The sequence below is a fragment of the Thalassophryne amazonica genome, chromosome 2, assembly GCF_902500255.1.
Source record: "Thalassophryne amazonica chromosome 2, fThaAma1.1, whole genome shotgun sequence".
Taxonomy (NCBI): Eukaryota; Metazoa; Chordata; class Actinopteri; order Batrachoidiformes; family Batrachoididae; genus Thalassophryne; species Thalassophryne amazonica.
The window spans coordinates 133901672-133921225 of NC_047104.1; the positions used below are offsets into that span (position 1 = coordinate 133901672).

Here is a 19554-nt window from a genome sequence, read left to right on the forward strand (position 1 = left end):
AGTAAGGATCTGGTTAGACACCATGTTTCTAAGATTTGTGGGGCCAAGTACAATAACTTCAGTTTCATCTGAGTTTAAAAGCAGGAAATTAGAGGTCATCCATGTCTTTATGTCTGTAAGACAATCCTGCAGTTTAGCTAATTGGTGTGTGTCCTCTGGCTTCATGGATAGATAAAGCTGGGTATCATCTGCGTAACAATGAAAATTTAAGCAATACCGTCTAATAATACTGCCTAAGGGAAGCATGTATAAAGTAAATAAAATTGGTCCTAGCACAGAACCTTGTGGAACTCCATAATTAACTTTAGTCTGTGAAGAAGATTCCCCATTTACATGAACAAATTGTAATCTATTAGACAAATATGATTCAAACCACCGCAGCGCAGTGCCTTTAATACCTATGGCATACTCTAATCTCTGTAATAAAATTTTATGGTCAACAGTATCAAAAGCAGCACTGAGGTCTAACAGAACAAGCACAGAGATGAGTCCACTGTCCGAGGCCATAAGAAGATCATTTGTAACCTTCACTAATGCTGTTTCTGTACTATGATGAATTCTAAAACCTGACTGAAACTCTTCAAATAGACCATTCCTCTGCAGATGATCAGTTAGCTGTTTTACAACTACCCTTTCAAGAATTTGAAAATGTGAATCCTTGGCTGTGGGTATGTTTGAGGTTGTCGTCCAAAATCCTGAAAAACTACAACTTGATAGAAAAATGCAGGCTATTGAGATGGATCGCGTATGATACTGATTTTGCACCAAATGCAGTGGACAGCACCTTTAAAATGTGGGAAAATGGTCCAAAAATGTATTGGGAGATAATTAAAAGATGAGTTTTCAGCAAGTAAAAGAATTTTTGGGTCTCGGCAATTGGGATTTTCATAGATGCCTACAGCTAAGGTATTGTATACAACAAAAAATAAAAAATAGGAATGTTAATATTTCTCAATTGAACATACTTAAAATTGTTCTATAAATCAGACTTAAGTAGTAAAGTTATTTCAAAATTATATGCAGCTCTAGGGGAGTTAAAAGGGGATGCCACAGGATATGTAAAAGAAAGGTGGGAGAGGGAAACAAACATTGAAACTTTGGAAGGGGATTGGGAACAAATGATTTCATATCAATGGAAAATAACTAGTTGCTTGTTTTGGAGAGAATATGGGTGGGAAAATGTAATGTTTTTCATTACTCCTGTGCAAAGAAAATATTCGGATACTAAGTGTTGGAGGTTCTGTGGTGAGGATAAAGCAGATCACTTCCACATCTTCTGTGGTTGACCCTTAATAATTCAATATTGGACTGAAATTAATAAATTATAGATGAAGTACTAAATTAAAATTCTATTAAGGTTTGAAATTGTGTATTTGGGTAAAATTGAAATGTTGAACTTAAGAAGAAAAGATTACAAAATTATGAGAATCATGCTCTTGGCTAGCAAAAGGGCAATCACCAGAAGATGGTGAACAGATCTGGTCCCCAAGGTGGAAGAAAGAGTTGATGTCATGTTGAATATATACACTATGGAGAAAGTGACCGCATCTGTTAAACTAGAGGTAGATAAATTCAATAATACTAGGAAGGGATGGCTACAATACATTAGGCAATACAGGTCAGATTTTGTATAGGACTCTACCGCACATGTCAGGAATATTTCTATATATAATTTTTCCCCCTCTTTCTTCTGCTTTGAGTGGACTTTAATGTGACGTTAAGTGGACTTTTGGATACATAAATACTTTGAATGATGATTCTGGTTCAAAGCTACAGTGTTCTTGTTTTTAGGCTGAATAAAATATAAATTTAAAAAAACAAAACATGACCTAATAACAAAAAAACATGTATTTGATGACAAGCCAAGCAGGTGGTTATGCCACTGGCAGGAGTCATCCAGCATTTCTATGCATGGAAAACATGTATAGAAATGCTGGCAAGGTTAGAATAATCACTTGCTTAATAATTGTGCACACAATGTAGTTTTCTTCATTATATTCACGGGGAATCAGTTTTGTTTGACCAAAGCGCTATACATTAGGATTAACTGTCATATTTTTGATATTGCATGTCATGTTTTGGTATGTACCTTCTACAAATTCAAAATATAACTGTTCAGACAGCTGTTTATATCATGATTTGGTTTGTAGTTGTCTGAGATCAAAACTCTGATCCAGGATTTCAGGGAATACCTGGATTCGTTCATCAGGAGTGTAGTACCTCTGTAGAGACAGTCACTTATCTTGGTATTGTCTCTGGGTGAAAATCATAACAGAAAATCATCTTTGACATGGCTCAGCCATTGAGATCAAGAGATGCCTGGGAAGAGATTACTGTATGAAGTCATGAGGTCGCTAGACGGAGGTGTTTGGTGATGTTGATATCTTTGGAGGATAACAAAGATCCAAGTTTTTAGAGTCCTTGTGCTTCCTGTCTTGGATGGTAACCAGTGATCGAATGGATGTCTTTAGCACTAGGTCTCCATGGAAGACCCTGTGCCACTGCTGGAATGACTATGAGTCAAATGAACATAGACTTAGGTGAGGCGTATCAGCTACAGTATCAGCGTGATGGTCAGCTACCACATTTTGGACATGTGGCACATTTCAGTTTCTGTGATCCAGCATGTAGGTGTTTCAGTGTTGAGGGCCCCAGTTGGTGTAGAAGGCCAAAGAGATAACCATGTTTCACATGGCTGTGGCAGGTAGATAGTTACCTCCAAGAGGTGGTGATGGATTTATTTTCTGACTGGGTGGTTGCCACACAGGACCGAAGAGATTTCCACAGTGTGGTGGATACATCAACACCCAGCCTCCCTCTTCTGGTAGGAGATGATAACTCAAAAGCAGTAAATGTTGTCGTCTTCTAACTCCCCAAATTAAAAAAGAGCACATAAGGATGAACCACTTAGTTTGTGGTGAACTTTGATGCACGCAATCAAAATCCAAAAACCATCTCTGCTTTGCCTTTATAATATCCCATATTTGGGATTGAATATGGGCAGATTTGCCAGCTAACAAGCCTGCAAATATTCGAAGAAAGATGATGCCCACTGTGTAGTCAAATATGTGATGAAGTATTGAAAAGAACTGGAAAATAAAACCAAAATTAAAGAATGCAGAGAATGTGTGGCTGGAAATGATACCAGACCTTTTTGTTGATACTCCACATGAGTGATGGTCAACTAGAAACATTGAACGGAACATTTTGGAATGTTTGCAACAGCTGTTTTCAAAACCTTGTTATAGAATTGATTTAAAAATGACGACACCAATGGTGCTCATGGTTCAAAATATTTGATTGATTTGTCCCCTCTGGTACTCAAACACACTCATCTTTAACCGCTTAGTCCAATTGAGGGTTGCGGGGGGCTGGAGCCTATCCCAACAGTCATAGAACGCGAGGTGGAGTACACCCTGGACAGGACACCAGTCTGTCGCAGGGCCACACATAGACAAACAAAATCCACACCCGCATACACACCTATGGACAATTTAACGTTTCCAATCCACCTAACCTTTGTGTCTTTGGCTGTGGGAGGAAGCCGGAGCACCCGGAGAGAACCCATGAAAACATACAAACTCCACACAGAAAGGCCACAGGCAGGAATCGAACCCATGACCTTCTCGCTGTGAGGCAACAGTGCTAACCACTAAGTCACCCTGCTGCCCCCCGTGGTACTGAAACATCATAATTTAACACAAGTAAATGAAATAATAATGTTCATTATTTTTGGCGAGGTTACTGTCAGTGCACATTGTTTATTTCTCAGGAAACTAAGCCATGCAAAGTAGATTCATAGTTTGGCAGCGAGCTAACACAATTAGTTATCTATGAAGTGGACAATAAGGAGATCGCAATTTCTTCATCTGTATTATGGAAGCACTGGATGAGATAAATGAACAATGATCCTGCTCTGACAGAACCATTCATTCATTCATTCATTGTCTAATACCCACTTACTCCAGTCAAAGTGTCACAGGACCTGACAGAATACATTTAAATTTTCTAACTCTAACATCGAGTGAACCTTTTCTCCATTCAGTCACAATGTATTTATTTATCCCGTGAAAATTTTAGATCCAAGGTAAAACCATGTTTCTTTGACTTGTTCAGATTGTATAAGTTTAATGTTGTCATCATTGTTGAATTATCAGTTTTAATCTATTATATCTTCTGTCTCACCTTTAGTGAACAACTTATTTATTGTTTGACACTGATTTTAACTCTTTATTTAAGATGGAACTAAGTTCATTGTTAGTAAATTGATGAGTCATCAGCAAACATTGAGCTTTCTTTAAGAACAGTGAAGATTCATTGGTAAAGACAAAATACAATCATTTGCCTAAGCAGCTACCTTGACATGTTAAGGTAGCTTTTCTTCACACATATGTGAGGTGGAGATGTTTTCACTGTTCATACAGCAGAAAGTACAACCACATTACACCCATTTTCGCATCTTCACTGGCTTCCTGTCCCAGTGAGATCAGATTTTAAGGTTCTGCTACTAACCTAGAAAATTGTTCATGGACTGGCATCTCCCTACCTAGCTGACCTAATTAAACCTTACGTACCGGCCCGGGCTTTACGTTCTCAGGGTGCAGGACTACTTTGTGTCCCTAGGGTGAATAAGAATTCTGCGGGTCACAGTGCTTTCTTTTATCATGCCCCTGTTCTCTGGAATGATCTCCCTGCGTCAATAAAACAGTCAGATTCTGTGGAGATTTTCAAGTCCAGACTTAAGACACACTTATTTTCCCTTTCATATGGCTAGCATACTGGTACAGTTTTGTTTTATGCTTTTTACTCTTTTAATTCATTTTATTAGTAATTGGAGCGGGCTGCGGCCTCAACTTTACCTAAATTCTGGGTCTTTTAGTGAAATTTAGGGCTAGCGGCCGGCGATCACCTTAGTATTTCTCTGTTTTTCTTGTTGTTTAATGCTGGCAAATTATACAGTATTTTTTTGTCTTTCTGATGCCTGATTCTGTTTTTCTTTTTCTCTCTGTTTAAGGCGTTGTATTCATGTTGGCGATCCTCTTGTCCTGTGCGCCAATAGCATTTCTTGTATATTCGTCCGTGAATTGTTCTGTGAATTGTTCTGTAATTTATGTTTGTAGCATGGCCCAAGCAGAGGGTCACCCCTTTGAGTCTGGTCTGCTTGAGGTTTCTTCCTCAGAGGGAGTTTTTCCTTACCACTGTTGCTCTGGGGGTTGGTAAGGTTAGACCTTACCTGTGTGAAGCACTTTGAGGCAACTCTGTTGTGATTTGGTGCTATATAAATGAAAATAAATTGAAATTGAAAAATACCATGAATGGGAGCAACCCAAAGAAAGAAGAAAGAAAAACTTTGCACCCATTAATGCTGTAAATTACCTTTGCCAAGGACACGGACACAAAAGGAATCCATTTCTTAAAAAAAGGTCTCAAATACTGAAGTGTCTGACCACACACACACACACACATTTTCACTGAGTGTTAGTAACAACACTGTGTGTTAACCCAGAAGCCTCCGAACCCAAAGACGGTGATGCCACTTCTGTACAAGGTTAACACAACTACTTGTTTTTGCACAGCGATGATTTAAGTGGCATTTGTGGAGGCAACTCCATTTTGTAGTACTTGACAAAGGTTTCCCAAAGTAATCCCTTACCAGTGTGGTTATATCAGCTATTGATGAATGATAGCTCTTGATGCAGTGCCACCGGAGGGATCAGAGATCATGGGTGTTTAGCTTGGGTTTGTTCTCTTGCCCCTTGATTACTGAAATTCCTTCATATTCCTTGAATTGTTTGATAATATTATATATGGTGGAGAAAGAAATGTGAAAATCCTTTCCAATCCTTCTTTAAAGCTAGAGGGGCACCAAAAATTCACAAAACTGACAACATTTAGTTTCTACTGAAATACAAGTATTATGATGTAGGTTTGTTTTGGAAATGTCTTATAAAACTGCAGATCATTTTAATCAAGAGAACATATTTATCTGGGGGGAATTCCATAATAAATATTTTATTTAGGCATCTGCAGGAGGGCATCCGTGTGCGCATGCATGAGCTTTTAAAAAGACCAGAGGTTGCATTTGTCCAGATGTCTTGGAAATCCCTTCAGAGATGTTATCAAGGTTACAAGTGCAGCGTTTTTAGTTTTACAAGTGTTTCATTTCCTGCTAACTTTTACATATGAGAAACATTTACACAGATTTACACAGAAACGCAGCGGTTTCGTAGTGTTTCTCGTCATGTTGGATTAGCAGCCAGAGAGAGACCAGCCAGTGATGTCATGATGCCTCTCTACTCTGATTGGATGTAACCATGTCCATCCCAGAATACCTTGCGCAAGTCTAGGGAAGCACCTGCGAGATCTGTGATGTCACTGACATCGACTGTGTTGGTCTGAACCATCTCTGCCGTCAGCAGTTTAAGGCCGTCTGTTTTTTTTAAATTTGGAACTTTGTATTAATTTTTTTCGAGACAATGCAAATTTTAATTTCATTGGTCATGTCAGATTATGAATCCCCTACTTAACAGCGAATAAATAAAATTATAGTGGTGCCAAAGAAAATTATTTTAATGCCTTAAATCTTAAAAAGCTTAGTGCCGCTATTCTTTTAATGATTATTGGTTTTAAACATTTCTGTATAACTTTCTAATGTATTTGTTGATAAACTGGATATCCTCTGCCATCTTTGCCCCTCAGACTCGGCCTCTCATGGATACTGCTATAACAAATCATGGTTCCAATCAGCTGTTGACATGATAATATCATTATTCATTGTTTTTTACCTCATAACTAGCGCTAAATTGCCATGTCCCATTTTAATTTTTTGGTTGTTATTGTTGTTGTCATTTTTAAAGTGTGTTGCAGGCCTTAAATATAGAAATGGATCTGTAGTAATATTTCATACTGACTGTAATGAAATAGAAGTCAAAATAAATGGAAGTAAATCACTGCGTGTTTTATGCATTCATGTATGTAAGTATGTATTTATTTGCATTTTCCATACTGACCAAACCTTTTTCTGATTTGGGATTGTAAATGATAATTGCACTGTATTGTGTTGATGCGGGGGACACTTTACATTGTTGCGGTACTACTTTACGCCAGTGTGGTACTACTATACATTGATGCAGCACTTTTTGCTTTGATGTAGCACTGTGTTACGCTGATGTGTTACTGTGTTACTTTGATGTGGCACTGTGTTACGCTGATGCATTACTGCGTTACTTTGATGTGGCACTGCATTACTTTGATGTGGCACTGTGTTACTTTGATGCGGCACTGCATTACTTTGATGCGGCACTGCGTTACATTTATGTGGCACTGCATTTCTTTGATGCGGTGTTGTGTTACATTGATGTGGCACTGGTGTTACATTGATGATGTGCTGCTTTCTGTTGATGTGGCACTGCGTTACTTTGATGTGGCACTGGTGTTATGCTGATGTGGCACTGCATTACTTTGATGTGTCACTGGTGTTATGTTGATGTGGCACTGCATTACTTTGATGTGGCACTGGTGTTATGTTGATGCTGTGCTGCTTTCTGTTGATGTGGCACTGTGTTACTTTGATGTGGCACTGGTGTTATGTTGATGTGGCACTGCATTACTTTGATGTGGCACTGGTGTTATGTTGATGATGTGCTGCTTTCTGTTGATGTGGCACTGCGTTACTTTGATGTGGCACTGGTTTTATGTTGATGTGGCACTGCGTTACTTTGATGTGGCACTGGTGTTATGTTGATGCTGTGCTGCTTTCTGTTGATGTGGCACTGTGTTACTTTGTAATTTCAAGGTAAATGATAGTCTACAGTCCTTTTGCACTCTGCAGTTTTGGATACCTTGCACTTGTAGTATTAAGATTGTTTTTTTCCGGCAGTGCAGATCTGTTTTCGGTTTGTCTTTTTCTTAACTCTAAACACTTCAAATATTTATCGACCTGTCATGAACTATTTGTTTTGTTGACTCTTGCCTTCCTCAGTGTGCACAGTCCCAAGCGGTCCTGTATCAGTACCAGAAAATAACACCGCTGATGTCCCCGTGGTCAAAATCGCCTCCAGCGGTGATGTGAAACTGACCGTCGTGGTCAACCCTGAAGATCTGTTCTTCCTTAAGGGGAATGTCCTGATGATAAAGAGAGGACTGGACTATGAGGTGATGCCTTTTCATCACACACAAAAACTAAACTTGTTGTTCTATGTTGTGAATGTTGTCACTGACTGAGGCTCAGAATGTGCTTCGTACTGTGTGCTGCCGTGAGTCACGTACAGTTTCTAAAACGTGAAGTCTGCTGTCAGAATAAATAAGACGAAAGCCGCACTGAGCTGAAACAGTTTGGCCGACAGCAGTAGCTCCTTTGATTTGTCTGTCGTAAACACGCTGAAAGGAACATTTGAAATTCTTTTAATTGGACTGGACAGTGATCAAAGCAGCTGTCCAGTCTAGTCGCTATGGTTTAAAACATTTTGAAGAATTTTTTTTTACGTATCGTATCCATTCAAGTGACATCTCATTTAAAAATAGCCTTCATTTCTGTAATTATGTTTTATAAGTGCATGATGAATTGAATCATTATAGCACAAGGCGTTTAAAATATTGTGGTTGTTGTTGGGAAAGTGTAGTGACACGGACCCACAACAAGGGGCGTTAATGAATGGACAATGGATAAGCCAAAAAGTAACAATTTAATGTTGTGAATTGCACAACGGAATACAGACAATTGTAGTTGAGGAGTACAGTCAATCGTACACAAGGTGACATGTGGGCAGGCTCGAGGATAGAAGACGTCAGTCCAGAGAAGAGCCGGATCCCACACGGCTTCCACCGCCAACAGATCTGAAGAACACCGGAGCCGCCAAGTCCTGCATCCCCAGGTGGCCACCGTCTCCAGCTGTCAGACCTGGTACTGCTGGCAGAAACAGAAACAGTTAATGGTGGGTACTCAGTATTCAGTTCCTCCAGGAGGGTGAACCTCCACCTCCAAAATAGGAACACCCGTGCAGCTCCTGTCAGTCGCTTCTCTGGATGGAGTGAGAGGCGAAGACGTCGCAAACCCACACTATGCGCCAATCCAGCAGAAGACTGTATCCACAGGAACAACGGCTGCACACAGAACAATATTCAGTCACGGTAAGGCACAGCAGAGAAGGTTACCTGTGTGGTAGCTGATTTCTCGGCGGGGAGGTGGAGTTGCAGTCCGGCTTTTATGGTGATGTGGATGATGATAGTTGAATGAGTGACAGCTGGTGCTGTTAATGAGTGACAGCTGTCACTCTCTGTTGCTCCGACGCCCTCTCGTGCTTGAAGCCCACACTTCAAGCAGGGCGCCCTCTGGTGGTGGATGGCCAGCAGTACCTCTTCTTCAGCGGCCCACACAACAGGACCCCCCCCCCCTCAACGGGCGCCTCCTGGCGCCCGAACAGGCTTGTCCGGATGCCGTCGGTAGAAGTCGGCCAGGAGGGCCGGATCCAGGATGAAGCTCCTCTTCACCCAGGAGCATTCTTCAGGTCCATACCCCTCCCAGTCCACCAGGTACTGGAACCCCTGGCCCTTCCGACGGACGTCCAGGAGCCGACGCACGGTCCATGCCGGCTCCCCGTCGATGATCCGGGCAGGAGGCGGCGCAGGTCCGGGGGTGCAGAGCGGTGAAATGTGGTAGGGCTTGAGACGTGACACATGGAAAACAGGATGAATCTGCAGTGAAGCTGAAGCTGCCAGCATCACTGCGGCCGGACGGAGGACTTTCAGGATGGGGAATGGTCCGATAAATCTGTCCTTGAGTTTTTGGGATTCCACTTGAAGAGGGATGTCCTTGGTCGATAGCCAAACCTCCTGCCCGGGCTTATATGCAGGGGCCGGGAATGCCGGCGGTCTGTATGGGCCTTGGCCCTCGTCCGGGCTTTGAGCAGGGCAGAACGGGCGGTACGCCACACCCGACGGCACCTTCTGAGGTGGGCCTGGACCGAGGGCACCCCGACCTCTCCCTCCACGAGCGGGAACAATGGGGGCTGGTACCCCAAACACACCTCAAACGGGGAGAGGCCGGTGGTTGATGACACTTGGCTATTGTGGGCGTACTCGATCCAGGCCAGATGGTGGCTCCAGGCTGTCGGGTGCATAGAGGTCACGCAGCGGAGGGCCTGCTCCAAGTCCTGGTTCGCCCGTTCTGCCTGTCCGTTCGTCTGAGGATGGTACCCGGACGAGAGACTCACGGTGGCCCCAGTTCCCTGCAGAAACTCCTCCAGACTTGAGAGGAGAACTGAGGACCACGATCCGAGATGATGTCCGACGGAATCCCATGCAGACGCATGACGTGGTGGACCAGGAGGTCTGCAGTCTCCTGGGCCGTTGGGAGCTTCGGGAGGGCCACGAAGTGGGCCGCCTTGGAGAACCGGTCCACTATCGTGAGGATGGTGGTCATGCCCTGGGACGGCGGGAGGCCCATGACAAAGTCCAGGCCGATGTGGGACCAGGGGCGATGAGGCACGGGTAAAGGCTGGAGGAGACCTTGGGTCTTATGGTGGTTCGCCTTGCCTCTGGCGCAGGTGGTACAGGCCTGGACGTATTCCCAGACGTCGGCTTCCATAGACGCCCACCAGAAGCGCTGCCGGACCACTGCCACAGTTCTTCGCACCCCCGGGTGGCAGGAGAGCTTGGAACCGTGACAGAAGTCCAACACCGCAGCTCTGGCCTCTGGTGGGACGTACAGTCTGTCCTTCGGGCCGGTCCCTGGGTCCGGGTTCCGCGCCAGAGCCTCCTGGACGGTCTTCTCCACGTCCCAGGTGAGGGTGGCCACGATAGTGGACTCGGAGATGATGGTTTCCGTTGGGTCCGACAACTCGGCCTTGACTTCCTCTTCGTGCACCCGGGACAGAGCGTCAGATCGTTGGTTCTTAGTCCCGGGGCGGTATGTGATCTGGAAGTCAAAACGCCCGAAGAACAGTGACCAGCGGGCTTGCCTGGGGTTCAGACGCTTGGCGGTCCGAATGTACTCCAGGTTCCGATGGTCCATGAAAACCGTAAACGGTACCGATGCTCCCTCCAACAGGTGTCTCCACTCCTCAAGAGCCTCTTTCACCGCCAGAAGTTCCCGATTGCCGACGTCATAGTTCCTTTCAGCCGGGGTCAACCTGCGGGAAAAGTAGGCACAAGGATGGAGAACCTTATCGGACTCCCTGCTCTGGGACAGCACGGCTCCTATCCCTGAGTCAGAGGCATCCACTTCAACTATGAACTGGCGATTTGGATCAGGCTGCACCAGGACTGGTGCAGTCGAGAACCGGCATTTCAACTCCCTAAACGTGGCTTCGCACCGATCCGACCAGGTGAAGGGAACTTTAGTGGAGGTCAGGGCTGTCAGGGGGCTAACTACCTGACTGTAGCCCTTAATGAACTTCCGATAGAAATTTGCAAAGCAGAGGAACTGTTGCAGTTTCCTACGGCTTGTTGGTTGGGGCCAGTCTCTCACCGCCGCAACCTTGGCCGGATCAGGGGCGACGGAGTTGGAGGAGATTATGAACCCCAGGAAGGACAAAGACGTGCAGTGGAACTCGCACTTCTCGCCCTTCACAAACAGCCGGTTCTCCAATAACCGCTGTAGGACCTGACGTACATGCTTGACATGTGTCTCAGGATCCGGAGAAAAGACGAGTATATCGTCTAGATATACGAAGACAAATCGATGCAGGAAGTCCCGCAAGACGTCATTTACCAAGGCCTGGAACATCGCGGGCGCATTGGTGAGGCCGAACGGCATGACCAGGTACTCAAAGTGACCTAACGGGGTGTTAAATGCCGTCTTCCACTCGTCTCCCTTCCGGATCCAAACTAGGTGGTACGCATTTCTAAGATCGAATTTGGTGAATATTTGGGCTCCATGCAGGGGCGTGAACACTGAATCCAACAGAGGTAACGGGTATCGGTTGCGAACCGTTATGTCGTTCAGCCCTCTGTAATCGATGCATGGATGGAGTCCGCCGTCTTTCTTACCCACAAAAAAGAAACCTGCACCCATCGGGGAGGTGGAGTTCCGGATCAACCCGGCAGCTAAAGAGTCCAGGATGTAGGTCTCCATTGATTCGCGCTCCGGGCGAGAGAGATTGTACAGCCTGCTGGACGGGTACTCAACGCTCGGGATCAAATCGATGGCGCAATCATACGGTTGGTGTGGGGGAAGAATGAGTGTCAGATCTTTGCTGAAGACGTCAGCAAGATCGTGGTACTCCTCAGGCACCACCGTCAGATTGGGGGGGACTTTGACCTCCTCATTAGCTGTCACACCGGGTGGAACCGAGGATCCTAAACATTCCCGGTGGCAGGTTTCGCTCCACTGCGTCACAACCCCAGACGGCAAATCAATCCGGGGATTGTGCTTTACCATCCATGGAAAACCCAAAATCACTCGGGAGGTAGAAGGTGTTACATAAAACACAATCTCCTCCCTGTGATTACCAGACACAACCAATGTTACCGGCTGGGTCTGGTGTGTGATCAGTGGAAGAAGGGTGCCATCTAGTGCCCGTACCTTCAAAGGTGAAGGCAGAGCCACCAGAGGGAGCCCTACTTTCCTAGCCCATCTGCTGTCCAGCAGATTCCCTTCGACCCCGTGTCTACTAGTGCTGGGGCGTGAAGGGTTAGATCCCCACTTAGGATCATAACTGGGATTCGTGCGGATCTACGGGGTTTCCCCATGTGTGTGTTATGGCCCACCCTCAGCCCAGCGTCTAAGGGCGGGCGTTGTAGTTTGACCGCTTCTGTATGTGCTCGCTCGAGCTACAGAAAAAACACTCCCCGCGGGCCAGCCTCCGTTGTCTGTTATTTGATTTGACTATGGCCCTGCTCGTGTCCATAGCTTTGTCAGCAGGGGGAGCTGTTGCCACACGGAGCTCTCTGGCTGTGGAGCGTGGGGATGGCGGCACCCTTTCGGACCCGGAAGGAAGAGGGATGGCTCATGTCCGGCTACGCCCCCCGCCCTGCTCCCGACAGTGTTCCTCTAATCGGTTATCTAATCGTATAACCAGGTCGACAAGCCCGTCAAAATCCCGCGGTTCTTCTTTAGCCAGCAGATGCTCCTTCAGGACCGGAGACAGTCTGTTTATGAAGGCGGCGTGGAGTGCAACAGTATTCCAGCCGGACCTCGCTGCCGCGATGCAGAAGTCGACTGCATACTCCGCTGCACTCCGATGCCCCTGTCTCATTGACAGCAGCATGTTCGAAGCGGTCTCGCCTCTATTGGGGTGATCAAAAACCTGTTTGAACTCCCTCACAAACCCGGTATATGTCGTTAGGAGCCGTGAATTTTGCTCCCAGAGCACCGTAGCCCAAGCGCGTGCCTCTCCTCGAAGCAAATTAACTGGCGTCTGACACGTACATGACGGGACGCTGTGCAAAGATGAGCGAACACTACATTAAGAAGTCCGCGCACGTCTCGACACAGCCTCTGTACAGCTCCGGAGGGCTTATGTAAGCTTCAGGGGATGGAGGGGGGGTCGTTGAATGACCAGTGGAACGTCTGTATCGGGCATATGACCAGCAGGAGGAGGTGCTGCAGCAGCGCCCTGAGCGTGCGCTTCCACCCTGGTGGTGAGAGCCTCCATCCTCCGATTGAGAATAACGTTCTGCTCGGTTACCAAGTCCAACCGAGCAGTGAAAGCGGTTAAAATGTGCTGCAGCTCACCTAACATGCCTCCTGCTGGCGCCTGTGCACCATGCTCTTCCATTGGCTGTTCAAGCCATGGTTGACGCCCCTCGGGATCCATGACGCTGGCCGAGAAATCCTGTTGGGAAAGTGTAGTGACACGGACCCACCACAGGGGGTGTTAATGAACGGACAATGAATAAGCCAAAAAGTAACAATTTAATGTTGTGAATTGCACAACGGAATACAGACAATTGCAGTTGAGGAGTACAGTCAATCGTACACAAGGTGACGTGTGGGCAGGCTCGAGGATAGAAGACGTCAGTCCAGAGAAGAGCCGGATCCCACACGGCTTCCACCGGCAACGGATTTGAAGAACACCGGAGCCGCCAAGTCCTGGGTCCCCAGGTGGCCACCGTCTCCAGCTGTCAGACCTGGTACTGCTGGCAGAAACAGAAACAGTTAATGGTGGGTGTGTGAATACACACCCAGTAATCTCTCAGTACTCAGTTCCTCCAGGAGGGTGAACCTCCACCTCCAAAATAGGAACACCCGTGCAGCTCCTGTTAGTCGCTTCTCTGGATGGAGTGAGAGACGAAGACGTCGCAAACCCACACTATGCGCCAATCCAGCAGAAGACTGTATCCACAGGAACAACGGCTGCACACAGAACAATATTCAGTCATGGTGAGGCACAGCAGAGAAGGTTACCTGAGTGGTAGCTGATTTCTCGGCGGGGAGGTGGAGTTGCAGTCTGGCTTTTATGGTGATGTGGATGATGATAGTTGAATGAGTGACAGCTGGTGCTGTTAATGAGTGACAGCTGTCACTCTCTGTTGCTCCTACGCCCTCGTGCTTGAAGCCCGCACTTCAAGCAGGGCGCCCTCTGGTGGTGGATGGCCAGCAGTACCTCCTCTTCAGCGGCCCACACAACAGTTGTTACTGCAAGCATGACTGCAATATGAGCCCCCCCCCCCACACACACACACACACACATCAGGGATTTGTGCTGCCTGTCTGTCGACAGAATGCTTCTTATATACGAGGTCTATTAGAAAAGTATACGACCTTATTATTTTTTTCAAAAACCATATGGATTTGAATCACGTGTGATTACATCAGACATGCTTGAACCCTCGTGGGCATGCGAGAGTTTTTTCACGCCTGTCGGTTACGTCATTCGCCTGTGGGCAGTCTTTGAGTGAGGAGTCGCCCACCCTCTCGTCGATTTTTTTCATTGTTTAGGAATGGCTCAGAGACTGCTGCTTTGTTTGATCAAAATTTTTCAAAACTGTAAGGAACAACTGAGTGGACACCATTCGATAAATTCAGCTGGTTTTCGGTAAAAAGTTTAACGGCTGATGAGAGATTTTGGTCTGGTAGTGTCCCTTTAAGGACGGCCCACGGTGCCTGATGGCGATCTGCGCTTCGAGGCGGCAGCGTCTCGCCGTTTCAAGTTGAAAACTTCCACATTTCAGGCTCTGTTGACCCAGTAAGTCGTCAGAGAACAGAGAACTTTCAGAAGAAGTCGGCATGAGGAGTTTATTCGGACATTCCATTGTTAGCGGACATTTTGTAATGAAAGAACGTGCGGGCAGAGTCGCATGTCGGGCCGGACCCGACCACGGGGGGTCGCGACAGGAAAAACACCTCCGTTGGAAACCTTAACGGGCAAGTTGGAACATGCCCAAGCTGTTAAACAATTTCTCAGTTACTCACTTGTTGAAAGCCATCAAAAGCCGCCTGAATTTTGCAAATGGTTTTCAACACGGCGGTGTTTTTCCTGTCGCGGCGCACACAGATTTGCCAAGTCGTCACGGAAATGACTCAGTGAATTTGCGCGCACGTCTTTCATTAAAAAATGTCCGCATAATGGAATGTCCGCATAAAGTCCTCATGCCGGCCTCTTCTGAATCTTCTCTGTTCTCTCACAACGTCATGGGTGAATTAAGCCTTAAATTAGGATGTTTTCAGCTCGAAACAGGCCGACGACGGCGCCTGGAAGCGCTGCAGGAGGTCCCGCTCCATGGGAAGTCCTTACAGCAACAGAAACACCCCATAATCTCTCATCATCATCACTGAAAACCAGCTTAATTTCTCGAATAGTGTAAACTCGGATATTCCTCACAGGTCCAGAAAAAATTTTGATAAAGCAACGCGCGCCGTCTCGAGCAGAGTGTGAAACAAAGGAATTCAGCCGAGAGGGCGGGACCACATCTCACTCAAGGCCTGCCCACAGGGAAATGACGTCACCGACACGTGTGAAAAAACTCACGCACGCGCACGAGGGTTCAAGCATGATTGGTGCAATCGCACGTCATTCAAATCCATATAGTTAAAAAAAAATAAAAGGGTCGGTTTATTATCTAAGAGACCTCATATATATAGACTAACATCTCTTCAGCTCCCTTATTTTCATTCAGGGTCACCACAACGGATCCGAGGTGGGCCTGCATGTTGATTTGGCACAAGTTTTACACCGGATGCCTTTCCTGACGCAACTCAACATTACATGGAGAAATGTGGCAGGGATGGGGCTTGAACTGGGAACCTTCTGCACTTGGCCATCTGCCTGTCTTAAAAGTATAGACTGATGGCTGTGAATTTTGTTGACTTAAAAATACTGTAGAATGTAAAGTGTCATCCTTGGTGTGGACAGTCTTCAAAATCAGCTCAGTCTGGACTCACAGTATCCACAATATCAACTAGAGCACTGCATTTGTAGAGCGCAAACCTCTGCCAAAGTGAGTTTCCAATTCCACAAAATTTTTACCATGGAAAACATTTTCAAGGTCAAAGTCCTGTTAGAAGTGGCTTTTCATAAATTTGTCATCTAATAAATGCTAAATTAGATCAAATGTCAGGAGTATATATTTAATTCATGCACTTGAATCTAATTTGTTGTGGTATTGTCAGTTTTTTTCACAGAACATTGGTTATCTCTGCTATGCACAATTTGTCATTGCTTTTTGGCACTTGGTTTCCGACCGATAACTGGAAGACAAACAGGCATAAAATTGGAACCCTCCGTCCAATTTTGGTGGTGTAGGTAAATCTATAACAGAAAAATGAGAGTGATTGAGGCACTTTTGATTGAGATATAATGCAAAATGTACACCAAATGGGCTTTTCAATATTAAATTTATAAGTCCACAAAATCCACAGTCTGGATCAGATCCTGATCAAACTTTGTCATGCGATAGTGAGTGCCAGTCTGCACCTCATTTTCAAATATGAGTGTGATCGGGGCATGTTTGATTAAGATATAATGTAAAATATACATTAAACGGGCTTTTCAATATTAAATTTATAAGTCCACAAAATCCACAGTCTGGATCAGATCCTGATCAAACTTTGTCAGGTGATAGTGAGTGCCAGTCTGCACCTCACTTTCAAATATGAGTGTGATTGGGGCATGTTTTATTAAATATAATGTAAAATATACATTAAATTGGATTTTTAATATTAAATTTAAATGGCAGAAAATCTGTAATCTGGACCAGATCCGGATCCAACTTTGTCAGGTGATAGTGAGTGGCAGTCTGCACCTCACTGTAAAATATGAGAGTGATTTGGGCACATTTGTTTAAGATATAAAGTAAAATATACATTAAATGGGGTTTTCAATGTTAAATTTAAGTGGCCACAAAATCTGTAATCTGGATCAGATCCGAATCAAACTTGTCAATCAATAAAGAACACCATCCTACATAACACTCTCAAATATGAAAGAAATTTGATCCTTTTTGACAGAGTTGTGACTTCTTGAAAACTCGTTCACTGTTAAAGATAGAGATTTTTCCAATTTTCCAAGATTTTTCTTGACTTTGACCTGTGATCTTGAAAATTGAATCAGCTCTTGCCTGTCAGGATATGTATCTCCAGTAAAAATTTCATAACGATATATGAAAAATTTTGGGCTTCAGGCTGTTCACAAACAGACAGACAAACAAACAAACAGGGGCGAAAACATATAACTTCCTCCAACTTAGTTGGCGGAGGGAAAAAATAGATATTAGGCAATTAGAAACATTGTGTTTCATGTCAAAATTGCAGGGAATCAGTGTTGCCCCTTTCATTAGTGTTCACTATGACCCTGTCAAAGCACATATGTCGAGGGTGAGATTTGGCTGATCTTTGGGCGTTTTGTCGGTGTACTTTCTGACTGTTGTGAGCGAAATCAGTCAGAGAGACTTTTTACCCACATCTACACTTTTTGCCAATCTGTCCTCTAGGACATCCTGAGAATTCATGGGATCCCCAAGAAGCTAATGGACATTATGAGAGAGAGATACTGGGAGTTCTGACCAGAGTGGAGACAAAGACTAAGTTTTTCCCAGCGAAAACTGGCATTCATCAGGGATGTGTTCTAGCTCCTACATTGTTCAGTGCTTGCATGGACTGAGTGTTGGATAGGGTTATGGAAACCAATGAATTGGGAGGCTTCTGTTGGGAAGGAAAGGTTTACTGACCATGACTTCGTGGAGGTTGCTGTGAGCTTTGCGGAGTTGATGGTTGCAATGATTGCAGCGCTTGAGAATCTGAATGAGGAATCAGAGCTTCTGAGTTGGAGATTGTCCTGGATCAAGACTAAGATTCAAGCTTGTAATGCTACCTGGACTCAGTCATCAGAAGTGTATCTGTATGTGGTGAAAAAGTTGAACTTGTAGAGACATTCACTTATCTCAGCAGTGACATTCATGTCTCTGGGTCCTCAGCCTTTGAGATTGAGGGGCACCTAGGAAGAGCTTATGGAGTCATGAGGTCACTGGACAGAGGTGTAGGGAGATGCCAATAGTTTTGCAGGCTACGGAACGTCCAAGTCTTTAGGGTCCTGGTGCTGCCTGATTTGCTGTATGGTTGTGAGTCTTGGACACTAACCAGACTCAGACTCAGACTCACTTTTATTGTCACTCGACCCTTACAGGCAGAACGAAATGCAGTTTCTCCAGGTCTTGGTGTAGTTAACTGGGACAATGTTTTTTAAATTTAACCTAACCTATTGTATAAACATTTGCAATATAAACTTTTGCAATGTACAATATGTGCACCCCTGTGGCCATAGAATATATATACAAGGCACAGGGTCAGCAGCAGCATTAGAGTATTAACAAGGTGACAATGTGCATGTAGTGCAATGTTAACAGTTTGATGGTGGATGCTGAACTGTTCAACAGTCTGACAGCATTCGGGTAGAAGCTGTTTTTCATTCTGGACGTTTTTGCCCGGATGCTGCACAGCCTCCATCCAGAGGGAAGGGGTGTGAACAGACTGTGCGCAGGGTGGGTGGAGTCTCGGAGGATGCAGGTGGCTTTGTCTCTACATCTGGAGATGTAGATGTAGATGGGTGGTAAGCTGCATCCGATGGTCCTCTGTGCAGACTTCACCACCCGCCGCAGTGCTTTCTTCTCTGCCACCATGCAGCCACCATACCACACAGGGAGGCAGCAGGACAGGACACTCTCCACTGCACAGCTGTAGAAGGCCCTGAGGACCTCGGTGTTCAGTCTAGCTCTTCCTAATTTCCTCAAAAAATAGAGACATTGGTGGGCTTTCTTGATGACAGCCGTGGTGTTGGTGTGCCAGGTGAGAGTGTTGAAGAGGTGGACTCCAAGATACCTGATGGAGGAGACGATCTCCACTGCTGCTCCGTTGATGTAGAGGGGGTGGTGGGGGCTGACCTGCGGAAGTCAACAACTATCTCCTTGGTCTTCTGGGTGTTGAGGATGAGGTTGTTGTCTGTGCACCACCGTGTCAGGTTCTCCACTTCTTGCCTGTACGCTGTCTCGTCCCCTTGGCTAATGAGACCGATCACTGCTGTATCGTCTGCAAACTTAACAAGATTATTCTTGTGCTAACCAGTGACCTAAGGCGATGACTAAATGTCTTTGATACTCGGTGTCTTTGAATGATCCTTG

The 19554-nt window shown here is 45.3% G+C and overlaps 1 protein-coding gene across 2 annotated transcripts in view; it reads left to right on the forward strand.

Moving 5' to 3' along the window:
• The window catches only part of cdhr5a (cadherin-related family member 5a), a 44938-nt gene that overhangs the window by 6442 nt on the left and 18942 nt on the right, over positions 1-19554 (forward strand). For both annotated transcript variants that reach the window (XM_034193989.1, XM_034193982.1), the window contains exon 2: positions 7982-8154. In XM_034193989.1, the coding sequence (XP_034049880.1) occupies positions 7982-8154 (173 nt within the window). The remainder of the gene's footprint in view (positions 1-7981; positions 8155-19554) is intronic.